General features: G+C 44.8%; 1 protein-coding gene across 2 annotated transcripts; it reads right to left on the reverse strand.

The window, feature by feature from the left end:
* Positions 1-1,879: 1,879 nt before the first annotated feature.
* On the reverse strand, positions 1,880-11,973 carry SEC11A (SEC11 homolog A, signal peptidase complex subunit). 2 transcript variants are annotated; one of them, XM_083413223.1, is made up of 6 exons: positions 11,815-11,973; positions 8,800-8,909; positions 5,996-6,145; positions 4,656-4,775; positions 4,223-4,280; positions 1,880-2,156 (listed from the first exon to the last, which is right to left on the reverse strand). In XM_083413223.1, the coding sequence occupies exons 1-6, from the start codon at positions 11,863-11,865 to the stop codon at positions 2,106-2,108; spliced, it is 540 nt and encodes a 179-aa protein (XP_083269349.1). In that variant the 5' UTR covers positions 11,866-11,973; the 3' UTR covers positions 1,880-2,105. The 2 variants fall into 2 exon arrangements, 1 of the variants encoding a protein (XP_083269349.1); XR_014504842.1 differs by lacking the exon at positions 1,880-2,156 and adding an exon at positions 2,672-3,418 and having other exon boundaries at positions 3,688-4,280.
* Between the last annotated feature and the right edge of the window lie 286 nt (positions 11,974-12,259).

Below are 12,259 nucleotides of genomic sequence, written 5' to 3' on the forward strand. Positions count from 1 at the left end.
CTATGGCTCCTTCCCCAAAGAGGTACGCCAGAGGCTGTGCTTAACCCATCTTTGTCCCCAAGTCTGTGAAGTTACATTTGCTCATGTTCCTTTGTGTTTCCCCTCACCTTTGCATTTCCTCTGCTATGTCGAGACTTGTCCGGCTTTAGAATGCAAGATCCTTGCGCAGGGACATGACTTTCTTGCTTCTACCAAAAGGTCTGGCACACTTTTAAGGCCCTTTCTGCACACCCACCAGTATATTGCCATTGGTGATGGCAATATACTTGAACTGCTCTACACGCCCAACAGATCCCTGCAGCAATGAAGCAGCGGAGTCCAAAGTACTCTGTTCTGCTCTTTAAAGAACAAAAGCCCTGCTTAAACATTTCCCTGCAAATAGAAAGCTAAGCATGAGCTGGGTTAGAAGTTTCTTCCCCAGTTTTCTGTCTGGTTACCTTATTTTTTTGTTTTTACACAAGGGGGAAGCATTCACAAATGACACCCCCAATCTGAAGTGGTATGGCCCACTTTGCACCTCCAGATTCTCCCATCTTATTCTGCTGCAGGTGTCAACCAGGTCCTTCTATGAAGAGTCCCATGTTGTCTTTATCTGACTTTTGTGGTAGAACTCAGTACCTCTTCTTGATAGGCTGTACACCATTGCCCATGCACATCTCACTGTGTCCTGTGCAAGTACAGTGGTACCTCTGGATGCCAACAGGATCCGTTCCGGAGCCCTGTTCGCATCCTGAAGAGAATGCAACCTGCATCTGCACATGTCACGATACGCCACTTCTGCGCATGCGCGTGACGTCATTTTGAGCATCTGCGCATGTGGCGAAACCCAGAAGTAACGTGTTCCGTTACTTCCAGGTCGCCGCGGAGCGCAACCCGAAAACACTCTACCTGAAGCAACTTTAACCCGAGGTATGACTGTACAGTGGTACCTCTGGTTATGTACTTAATTCGTTCCGGAGGTCCGTTCTTAACCTGAAACTGTTCTTAACCTGAAGCACCACTTTAGCTAATGGGGCCTCCCACTGCTGCTGCGCCACCACCGCCGCATGATTTCTATTCTCATCCTGAAGCAAAGTTCTTAACCTGAGGTATTATTTCTGGGTTAGCGGAGTCTGTAACCTGAAGCGTATGTAACCCGAGGCGTATGTAACCCGAGGTACCACTGTATCCTGAAGCTTTCTTGTGGGAGGGGCAGGGCACAGATTTTAAAACAATTTCCTAGTTGTCTTAATGATGCCTCATGGATCAGTGGCAGAGCGTCTGCTTTCCATGCAGAAGGCTCTAGGTTTAATTTCTAGCATCTCCCGGTAGGGCTGGGGGAAAAACCCCACCTGAAATTCTGGAGAGTTGCTGGCAGTGAATGGAGACAGGACTGAGCTAGATTGCCAGTGCTTCAGCTTCTTATGTTCCTACTGCAGCTGGCTTTTGCATGCTGTGTCAAATAATGTTCCACAACAACAAAGCAGGGACTGCGTTGTCCCAATGGGAGTTATTGCAAACATATAAAAAAAATCCGCCACAAAAATTGGAGCCTTTCACGCAAGGAAAGGTGGTGGTGGCGGAGGAGAATTGTATTGTGCCAGGTAAAACAAGCATGGCTATTCAAATGCCAAGTCAAGTACATGATGCTGTTACCTGTAGTTCTCAAAGGAGACCTTAGAAGCTGCTACACTTTTACAGTTTTAAAATCAGAAGGTATGATAGGGATTATGGGTGCCTCACGATGTTTCATTCAGATCTGGATACAGCCTGCTTGCCCCATGGATTCATCCACTTGTGGTGCCCTTAAGCTGGTCGCCAAAGCCCTGCTCCCGTCTAACTTAATGTGACCAAGCAAGAGGGAAGAGAGAACTCATAAGCTCACAGAAAGACAAGATGCTTTGGCTTAAATCTTTTAATATAAAAATTCACTGATGTACAAAAATGCTAAAATGTGACAAACTGTTCAAAATACTGGGATCGACTCTCCTGTTACACGGCTGTTGAAAAACAAAAACAAAAGCCAAACCGAACTTGGTTAAGAAGCAGTGAAATGTACATACATCACACCTCACTGTCTACTCAAGAGCAAATGGCATCTCCAGCTGGCCTCCCTGGGTGGCAGGCTACTCTCGATGCACCAGCACAAACAAGCCCAGTAGAAAGAGGACAGTGTACTGTGGGGGGGAAAGACAAAAAGGATTTGAGCTGTCAAACACACTTACAGCTTAGGTATAAGAATGCACAATTGTGATTTGTAGAATAGAATGGAAGACAGGCTTTCAAGATATCATAGAATCACAACATCCCAGCATAACAAAACCAAGACAAAAAACCTAACTGTAATGCCTTTAAAAATGTGGGTTGGTTTTTTTCCGGGGGGATATTGTTTTTATTTTGATTATGTAATTTCGTTTTTTATATTGTGATTTTATCCTGTGAACCCCCTGAGACCTGTGGGTATAGAGTGGAATAATAATAATAATAATAATAATAATGCTCATCAAGGTGGCAAACTAATACCTGGACAGTGGACCATACCACCACCTTCAGACTGCAGGTGGGGTTTACGTGATGGGACCAAACCCACCCCTGCTCCTCTCTCTCTCTCCACAAAACGCTAGATGTCAAAGGAGAAATGGTTCTAGCTTAGCCTTCACCCTGACTGTGCTAGTTTTTTTATGTTCAGGGATTTATTTTTTATTGGAGGGATTAATCATGTAACACACACCCCCCAATCTGAAGTGGGACATCCCAGGCACAGGGTTATCACCTCACCTCCTTGAGGAGCAAGCCTGAAGAGATGCAATGGAAAACGTCTAGAATATGTAGAGTTTCTTTATCCGTTTGGAAGTCAGAACAAGTCTTAGTGTGGGATGGGCTGCAATTCCTTGGCTTTCCCTATCATGCTAAGTCCTCATCAATGCCTCCCCACCTTAAGTATTCTGGCCTTTCCTCACCCCCACTCCGTGCCCAAAGAGTTAAGCAAAGCTCCAAGCTCTGCAAAGGGGGTGGCGGAGAGGATGCTCAAACACTGTGATCACATAATTAGAAGCAGATTCACATTGTCTGATCTGAACATAACATACAGTGAGCATAACATACAACAATACAAACAACCAAATAAAAGACTTCCTTTATCCTGCATCTGGCCTCCTTATTTACTTCTTATAAACGGTTTCTTTTATGAATAATTATTAAGATTTCTCCATTTATAACATAAATATCCACAAAGTCTCCTGCAGACATTAACTGAAACAAGTACAGGTATGTATTTTAAGGCACTGTTTTGTGAAGTATTCTCTGCATTTTCCCCATGCTTTCCCCCCATGCTTTTGAAACTCTTGTCTAGTGTGATCTCGAATTGCCTCTGCTAATCTAGCCAGTTCAATATACTCTAACAGTTTATCTTGCCATTCCTTTTTTGTTGGCACAGCTTCTTTTTGTTGAATGGTTTCTTTAAATGTAAAGGTTCATCATTGTTGTGTCAGCAATTGGGTGTAGTATATAAGGGGCAGCACCTAGCTCTCCCATTACCCTGGGGGATGGGTTGGTGGTTGGGTCATGTTTGTTTGTTGATGTATTTAGTGTAAATGGAGTTTTTGTTTTTGTAATTAAAAGCTTGTTTAAGTTATTTTTTGAGTCCCTTTTTAATGCATGGTCTCCCCAGCAAGCTCTCTGCGCTACTATACTGCAAATAGCCAACACTTTTTTCCAGTTTTTAGCATTTAGGATCCCTGCCACTCCTGTGGCATAGAGGAATATTTTCTGATCTTCTCTTGCTATACCCGTGTCTGTTATCCCTAGTAGAAAAGCTTCTGTATTTTTGTTATGTTCACGTTTAATTAGGGTGGATTTGTGTATTGGGGGTGGGGTGGGGGGTTTGTGTTATGTTGTAAATAAAATTCCGATAAAAATTAAAAATAAAATAAAAGCACACCGTCTGATCTGTTTAAAAGGGGCTCAGGATCTCTAGATGGGACAGTATCTGACTCACTCATCTTGCACAATGGAACTTCCTGTCCCTTTTCCTCTCCCCATGCGCCCACCCGCCCCAGCTCCACAGGGTTGGGGGAACCCTCAGAGCCAATTTAGGGGATATACAGGGGGAGGAGAGGAAGGAATTCTGTTGCACAAGTGGGAAGAACTGCAGAGATCCTGCTAACAATTTTTCTACATAAAAGCTTCCTGCCTAAGGGAGGAGATAATTTCTCCAGCAGATGAACTGAGTGGAAGATCATACCTTAAATTTTGGGTAATCGTTCATAAGGATGGTCACTATTCCAATGTATGGCACAAATCTAAAAAGAAAGAGGTTATGCCACTGTTAGACACACATTGGGTTGACTGTTGGTTCTGAAGATGCATTCGATAGATAGGACAAGGCTTTGGCCACATGGAGGAAAAACAAGATGGCCGACTCCTGAAATGGTACCATTTCAGAGAGCAGGTGGGGGAATGCAACATTTGCATGCTTGCTCTCCGCAAATTCTGCAAGTCAAAAGTTAGCACATTGAGGGAGAACTTCTACCCCAGCCCCTCCCCTTCTGGTGCTGTTTATTTTTACTTTTAACAAAGAGGAATGTTAAGAAATGTGAGGTAAAGACTGACAGCTTCACTGGAAATTGAACATGCAAGGTATGCTACACATCGTCCCCTGCTGGCTCATAGCTTACCCTCTTGCTCGCCCCACCACGTCTTTCTTCTCCAGCCAGTGCTGGCCTTGCTTGTACAAGCCTCTGTCATCAACAGCATTATTGTCACCCTTCGTCAAGAACTTGATGTCTCCGTTTTGTCTTAGGGAGGAAAAACCAGAGTTAGGAGCTGCTGAAGGACAACCAAGGCAGAATCCAGCAACTTTTTTTAATTAAAAAAAAAACCTGGTGTGCCTCTCATTCCTCTGGACAGGATGCCATTGCACAACAGGGTTACAGATGTGTGCAAACGTCGAAAATGTAACCAAACATGCCTGTCCCAGAGAGAGAAAATGAATGGGATGCAATTCTGGGAGAGATTCTACAAAATTATCATTATTGATTTTCATTCTGTTTATTAGTCACTTCCCATGAGACACCCCAAAGCAACTAGAATATAAATTATGCACCTTCAGTCTTAGACAGCCATGTTGCATGCACTCCTGCACAAACACACACACACACACACACACACACACAATTGGGATACTCTGTCAGGTCCACCAGACTACAGGTTTTAAGGGATGTTGCAAAGCTAAAGGACAGTGAAAATGTTATCGAATCAAGCAACTGGGGAGGGGATCACATTAAAAGTAGTTCCTATCAAAAAGACAGACAATTTATTTGCTCACTGCATATATACTTTTATGAGAATAGATGTGAGAGGCCTTCTTATAAACATAGGATGCAAGATGGGTTAAAAGAATAAAACAGTCTAATAAACTCAGCGGACGACGACAACAGGGGGACCGGAACAGTAGCATTCATCCAATAAACTGTGACGAAGCATAAAATAGCCATGGTTTAGATTCCACAGCTATTCCAGAACTGCAAATACCCCCACTAAGCCAAGGACAGAATGCTATTTCCTGTGTTATTTCCAAGGCAGCCAAACACTTTCAGACATCACACACCCTTATCTTGTGATCTTTAAAGGATCAGGAAGAAGCTTCCTCTTCTCTTCAATCACTGGACTTAATAAAACTACTCCAGGTTTAGCCAAACTAATTTGCTGATCTGAATCAGTAACCAATTTCAAAATGAGGATCAAATCATGACTGCACTCCTGGTTCAGAGGGTTTGCTCAAGCCAGCTTGATGGTTTAGATGCGATAGCAGGCTGCAGTTTGTTCAAACCACAAAGTAACAAATGAAACTGAGCATAGAAGAGAAGGGATTGCACAAGCACAGAACTTGTTCTCTATCCTCTAAACCATGGTAATGTGACATCTGAACGCAGCCGCTGTCTGGAAAACGATTCCAGCATAAAGCGACATTTCAACAGACTTTTGCAGTGACCGCCATCCAGAAAGGCACACGTACTTTTCATGAATTTTCAAAACCCGATGCACTATTGGAATTTCCCTTCCTTCTATCCTAAAGACCACGATTTCGCCCACTCTGATTGGCTCCTCGATACGATTGGTTAAGAACAGGAGATCTCCTCTGTGAAATGCAGGCTCCATACTGCCGCTGGAAGACAAAGCCATCGGTTAATGAGCACAGCGTTTGTGTCCTGAGATATCATCACCCAGGGTGGTTTTGAAGGGCTACAGGACTGCTAGAATGGACTAAACTATACCAGCTATCACTTTAAGAATGAAATACAGCGGGAATCTTCATGTGCATGCAAATGAAAACTCCCGGGAATCTAATTCCTCATGTGCTGCAGTAAGGGGCTGTTATTGATTCTCTCCATCACCAGCATTATTTTATCCCAGGCACTGCTAGGTCATTACTTATGTCTGGGAAATGGCAAAGTGATTCAAAATCCTTAACCTTTCAAATTTTACAATAATTGATCTAGTGCAGGCAGAGATGCTGAACTTTGTAAGCATTGTGCATCTGTATGTTATGCCTCCAGTTGCCAGGAAATACTGACATTCTGACAAGGAAAGCAAAGACAAAGAGGGAGTCTCCTGGTGTCTCATTTCAAGCTCTGGCAGAAGATCTGCAGATAGTGCAAGCCATTAGCCATATGGGATGTAAGCTTAGGGATAAAGCTTTGGAATATTATTTGGCTATTGCAATCTTCATCAACCTGGGGCCCTCCAGATGTTGTTGGGTCTACAGCTCCCATCATCCCTTACAGAAAACAACTACATCTGAATGGCCCCAAACTGGGGAACATCGGCCTACTGTCTAAGACCAGGGTTTTCTTCAGAGCTGCTTCTTCCTGTATAAACATTTTAGAGAAAATTGCACAGCATCTGAAGCCCTTCTTATAGTCCCACCATTGATGGAGGTTTGGCTCATAGAAACACAAGAGATGGCCTTCTCAGTAGTGGCCCCATACTGTGGAACAACAATCTCAGATGGGTATATTTGGTATCCTAAGACTGCTCCTTTTCAGTGTGTGTGGTTTTTTTAATTAAAGCGTTTTAGGATTGGTTCCATCTTTAAGGACTTTGTTTATATTTTAATCAGTTTTATTGTTAGGGTATTGTTTCATTTTGTTTGTTGTTATGTGTCTTGTGTCTGCATCACAAAGAAAGCTGGTATAGACATATTATCGTAAGTACAGGCAGCAAATGTTTTAGGTGTGTCCAATATGTGCGCAACCGCACAAGCGTGCATCATGTTGAACCAGGAAGTGACCCTAAAATGTCACAAAAAGGGGGCAGAACAAGGTGTATAAAGGCTTTTCCATCGGTGTTCCACTAAGAAGAAGCTATTTCACACAATCGTGCTATGACCCAGAACGCAACCCCTGCGCAAATGGGGAGTTGCCTGTTTATAAAAACCAGCCCATCTGAAGCTCCTTTACTGTACTGCCACACCTGACAATGGGAACTTTTCCAAGAAGTAATGAGCTCTACAGGAGTCCTCGACATGTTACACTCTTTTCCATGAGTCCATCTCACGGCATGGCTGTTAATGTTTAAAGAAGGGATGGGGAACCTGTGCTGTCCAGATACTGTTGGACCAGGACTCCCACCATCCCTGGCCATTGCACAGAAGCTGGAGGCCAAGAACATCTGGAGGGCTGAAGGTTACCCATTAAGTGGACTCAACTGCATGCAGAAGGCAGAGAGATAAAAATTCACAAGGCCTTCTATCCTTGCAGCTAAAAGAGCCAGAAAAGAAATACACCACCAGCTCTCTCAGGACAGTCTGTACTGAGGAAGCCAGGATGCTGCACACTTTATTGTGCCTTTTAGTCTTCCCTGCCAGCTGACTTGGACTACTGATCTCTTGGCAGCCTTTCTTTTCATTTCATACGCATTAGTATGTGGGTAGCAAGAAACGAATCTTGGTTCTTCTCAAGCTGTGGGTCCATATTTTCCCTTTTACGTAACAGTTTAGTACTTATTATTCACATTGCTGGCTCCATTAGAGTAGCAGCTTCAAAGGCAGCTGTAGAAGACCTAGGTAACCCTGGGAATCTATCCTGGAGTATATGAAGATCTGCCAGCATTAGCCCAACTATTTTACTACTATAATCAAGCTATCAGAAACCCCATAGCTCAAGTGGCTACCAGTGGAGATGGTCTGGCCTACCTCACAGCAAAATGCAAGTTCAGAACTCTGGATAGCTTTACTGTCTCTTTCTGCTCTGTAGCCCCAATTTTAAGCCCAACCCAATCCCATTAAAAGGGCCTCAGGAGGCATGTCTAGTAAAGTATTACACTGGAAGTCTTTGTGGTCTGCTGTCCATTAAACTAGACAACACTGGACTAGATAGCCCAAGGAGCTGACTTCATATGAATAGATATGTTCATATTCCTAGAATGCCTCCCCTCAAGGGCTAATTACTCTCTTCTTCAAACGATCTCTCCCTCCCTATATTAAAAGTGTAATGCCTATCTTGAAAAATACAGTTTACTTAATAAAGGACAGGCCTTTTTGCACTCTGTCACCCAAGAAACGCACCCCCTACGTGGTGGGCTTTTGAATATTTTAGGGTTTGCACCCTGCTTTTTTACAGATGTTTGAATAGCAGTTTCTTGCTATTCTGGGTTTCTTAGGCCCTTCTGTCAAGATGGCAGTGGTGAAAGGGTCTGTGCTGGTTGGCAGAGGCCATGCCCAGAAGATGCTCCAGCCCAGACAAGCCATTCCAGGCTATCTGAGCTCCAGCAGTCCTTGAGGTCTCACCCTGCAACCAGAGATTCCCAGCACAGTTTTACCTAAGCACGACCACGATGGGGCTTTCACTGCCCGTTGCCACCATCAGCCCCTTCCAGATCATCAGCGCTGAGGAAACGATCATCCCAAAGTTCAGCACCTGGTAATACAGCTGGGAGGGGGTGAAGGGGACAAGGGTGAGGTAGGCACTGAGAACACAAAAGCCACCCCACTGCCCAAGATACACAGGCACAAAGATCTCTCTCAAGAGAAACCCCGCTCCAAAAAGCCCACCCTGCTTCCTCTAACTGTAGTTGGCAAACTTGTTTCGTCTGCAAGTCCCATCACTGTCAACAGCACTACTTGGGAGTAAGTGGAGTGCAACCAGCAGCTTGCCCGGACATACAATTACATTTGAATTCTCAAGCACTGTTAAAACAGTGGAACCCAGTTCAAGTAAAGTGGTTTAAATTGGCAGCTTTAAATATTCTGAGACTCAATATTGTCTGGAGGTCAACATACTGGATCTGAATTTTAATGACTATGCCCAATTTGCACTAATCACACGTCAGACCTGGAGGGTCAGTCACGGGTTTTGTGGCCCTTTGCCCCAAAACAGGTTAGTCACACTTGCCCTTCAGTGCTCTGCTGTCTCCTTGGGGGATACTGAAGGCTAGTTTTTGCACAGGGGCCAATTAATGGACTTCCAATCTTGCAGCAGAATGTTGGGGCTTTGGGTGGTTTTATAGGCGCTCTGTGCTAACAGCTCAACTCTTCCTGTATCTACTGATAGCAAATCACCTTGAGTCCAGGAGCTGAACACTGCTTCATGCAAGTGTTGCATGACAGCGCCCCTTCCCACCACACCTTCAAGCTGCAATCTTAGCCACACTTACTTGAAAGTAAATTATTTTCAATTGATAGCACTTACTTCTAAATAAACAAGCATGAGTTCATATTACATGGCTTCAATCCTTTGCAAATGGAAGCAAGCTCCACTAAACACAGCAGGCCTTACTTCCAAATAGCCTTATCTACAATCTGTTTGCTCTTAATCTCCAGTTGAGCCAAGCAAAAAGAAAAAGCATCCTTTACCTGGACAAACCAACCTTTAAGCATAGTGGGAGCAAGTCTGATCCAAGGTGGGTCACAACAGCATTATCACCATGCAATGATGCAAATATTTGGTAAAAGATTAAGAAATCTGTCCCCAAATTCATGCTTGGTTAAAGGTAAGTTCAAGGTTGGAAAAGGTTGAAGATATATGCCAAACCCCATTTCAAAGCCATCTAAGGCCAATTATAAGCACATACTGTATTGAAATCAATGGGGTTTCTTTCTAAATAAAGATGTTTAGCCTCAGGCTGTAAGCCAGGGGAGGCACATCATGTAACATCAAGTTTCCTAAGATTGCCACCTTAGACATGACTGACTTCTGAGTAAAATTGCTTTGCACACAGCAAGTGGCATACGACTTGAAGTACGCTCCCTCCCTAACATGCAATTTTAATTGACAGTGCACACCATCATAAAAAGGATTTCACTGCAAATCAAGACCGTAAAGGATCAGGGAGCAGCTCATTTTGAAAGACTCTGGAAATCCATTGCTTGTCAAATCAGACACCACTGAGCTAGATAAACATACAGGTGTCAACCTAGCAGAAGGAAGCTCCGTGTGCTATGTGAAGAGGGCCCATTGCGTAGGGGGGAAAGCCACAATCCAACAGGCAAAGGACCTGCTTTGCATGCGCAAGGTCCTACATTCAATCTGCAATGGCATCTTCAGGTTGGGGGAGGCTCCTTGCCTGAAGACCTCAAAGAACTACTTATTGCCTGTTAGTACTGACAATAATGAGCTAGATGGACCAATGAGAATCCTGACTCCCAGCTTCCTATGCTCTATGTCAGTGGCTCTCATAGTTGTGGTGGGAAGATTCAAGGGCAATCAAAGAAACATTCAAACATTTCAGTGTAGTTTAGCACAGTATAGTGGTACCCCGTGTTACGTACTTAATCCGTTCCGGGGGTCCATTCGTAACAGGAAACTGCCCATAACATGAGGCGCACTTTCTCCAATGGCGCCTCCTGTTGCTGCCGCGCCGCCGGAGCGCGAGTTCTGCTCACATCCCGGGGCAAAGGTCGCAATGAGGGGCATCTACTTCTGGGTTAGCGGAGCACGTAACCCACAGCATTCATAAGGGGGGCGGTACGTAACACGAGGTACCACTGTATCAAAATAATTCTTTTTATTTGCAGAATGTGCACAGATATCTTTTCAAAATGAGAGCAAGAGCACCATGTGATACCGAGGACAATCCTAGCTGTGTTGTCCAATGTACAGGGTACCTCGGGTTACATACGCTTCAGGTTACAGACTCCACTAACCCAAAAATAGTACCTCGGGTTAAGAACTTTGCTTCAGGATGAGAACAGAAATTGTGCCGCGGTGGCAGCAGGTGGCCCCATTAGCTAAAGTGGTGCTTCCGGTTAAGAACAGTTTCAGGTTAAGAACGGACCTCTGGAACAAAGTAAGTACTTAACCCGAGGTACCACTGTATTTATAATGAATAAAAAAGTTGGTGTGGTGTGAGCAAAGTTTGAGAACCACGGCTCTATGCTGCCTGTCCTAAATCTACGGCCAGTGAGGTTTTTTCCATCATTAGGTGGCTCCTTGCTGCCTCCAAGTTCTGCCATTAAGGAAGGGAAGGATATCAAAGTCTAGTTTTGATTCTGTTAATGTTTAATTGTTTTTTTAATTATTCCCCCCCCCCCCCGCCTCCCCTATGTTCTTAGCTTTTCTTGGTTTTATCTGCAAGCCGCCTTGGGTCCCTGTCAGGGGAAAAGGCGGGGTTTAAATTAATTAATCCTCCTCCCCCCCCCAAGGCGACCCCCTCAGGCCTTTGATCCTACGAGGCTGCACAACCCCTCCCCCCATCGGGGCTGCGGCTCCCCTCCCCCTCCCTTTTCTCCCCCTTCCCGGGCTGCAGCTCCGCTTCCCTCCCCCCTCCCTTCCCTCTTTCCCTCCCTCCTCCCTCGTGGCCCTCGGCACCCCGTCCCCTCCGGGCGTCCGCGCGCACCTGCCGCTTATTCATCCGCCGAACATCGTCTAAGAAATCCAGAGAAAGCATCACGAGGGGACTTGGGGAGGGAGAGGTGGGGGGAACAAAAAAAAATGCCAGCACCGGGGCAACCAATGGAGCCCCGCACTTCCGCTTCCGGTCTCCTGACACCGCTTCCGCCCAGCCCGACCATGGACATCCATTCCCCAGAGCGGCGCGAGGGAAGCTGGTCCTCCACGCCCCTCCCCTCGCCGGGCGGGATTAAGATGAAGGCAGAACGTTTAAGAAACCCAGGCGCTTATTTTTTTAAAAAAATTTTTTATTAAATTTTGTTTTACAATTTCAGATAAACATTTCACATACTTGAGATATCCGTGACTTCCCTTCCTCTCTTTCCATTTTATATACGTATCTTATATCCCTGCATATTTTACAAAAACTATTCTCAATCGGTTTTCCATTA

Source organism: Podarcis tiliguerta (genome assembly GCF_965153285.1).
Source record: "Podarcis tiliguerta genome assembly, chromosome: 14".
NCBI lineage: Eukaryota > Metazoa > Chordata > Lepidosauria > Squamata > Lacertidae > Podarcis > Podarcis tiliguerta.

Coding starts and splice junctions, on each gene's coding strand:
- SEC11A (XM_083413223.1), bottom strand. CDS start 11,865: ATGCTTTCTCTGGATTTCTTAGACGATGTTCGGCGGATGAATAAGCGG. Junction 4,776..5,995: donor GTTTTGAAAATTCATGAAAA/GTACGTGTGCCT, acceptor TTCCTCCCTAAG/ACAAAACGGAGACATCAAGT. Junction 4,281..4,655: donor GTGGTGGGGCGAGCAAGAGG/GTAAGCTATGAG, acceptor CTTTCTTTTTAG/ATTTGTGCCATACATTGGAA.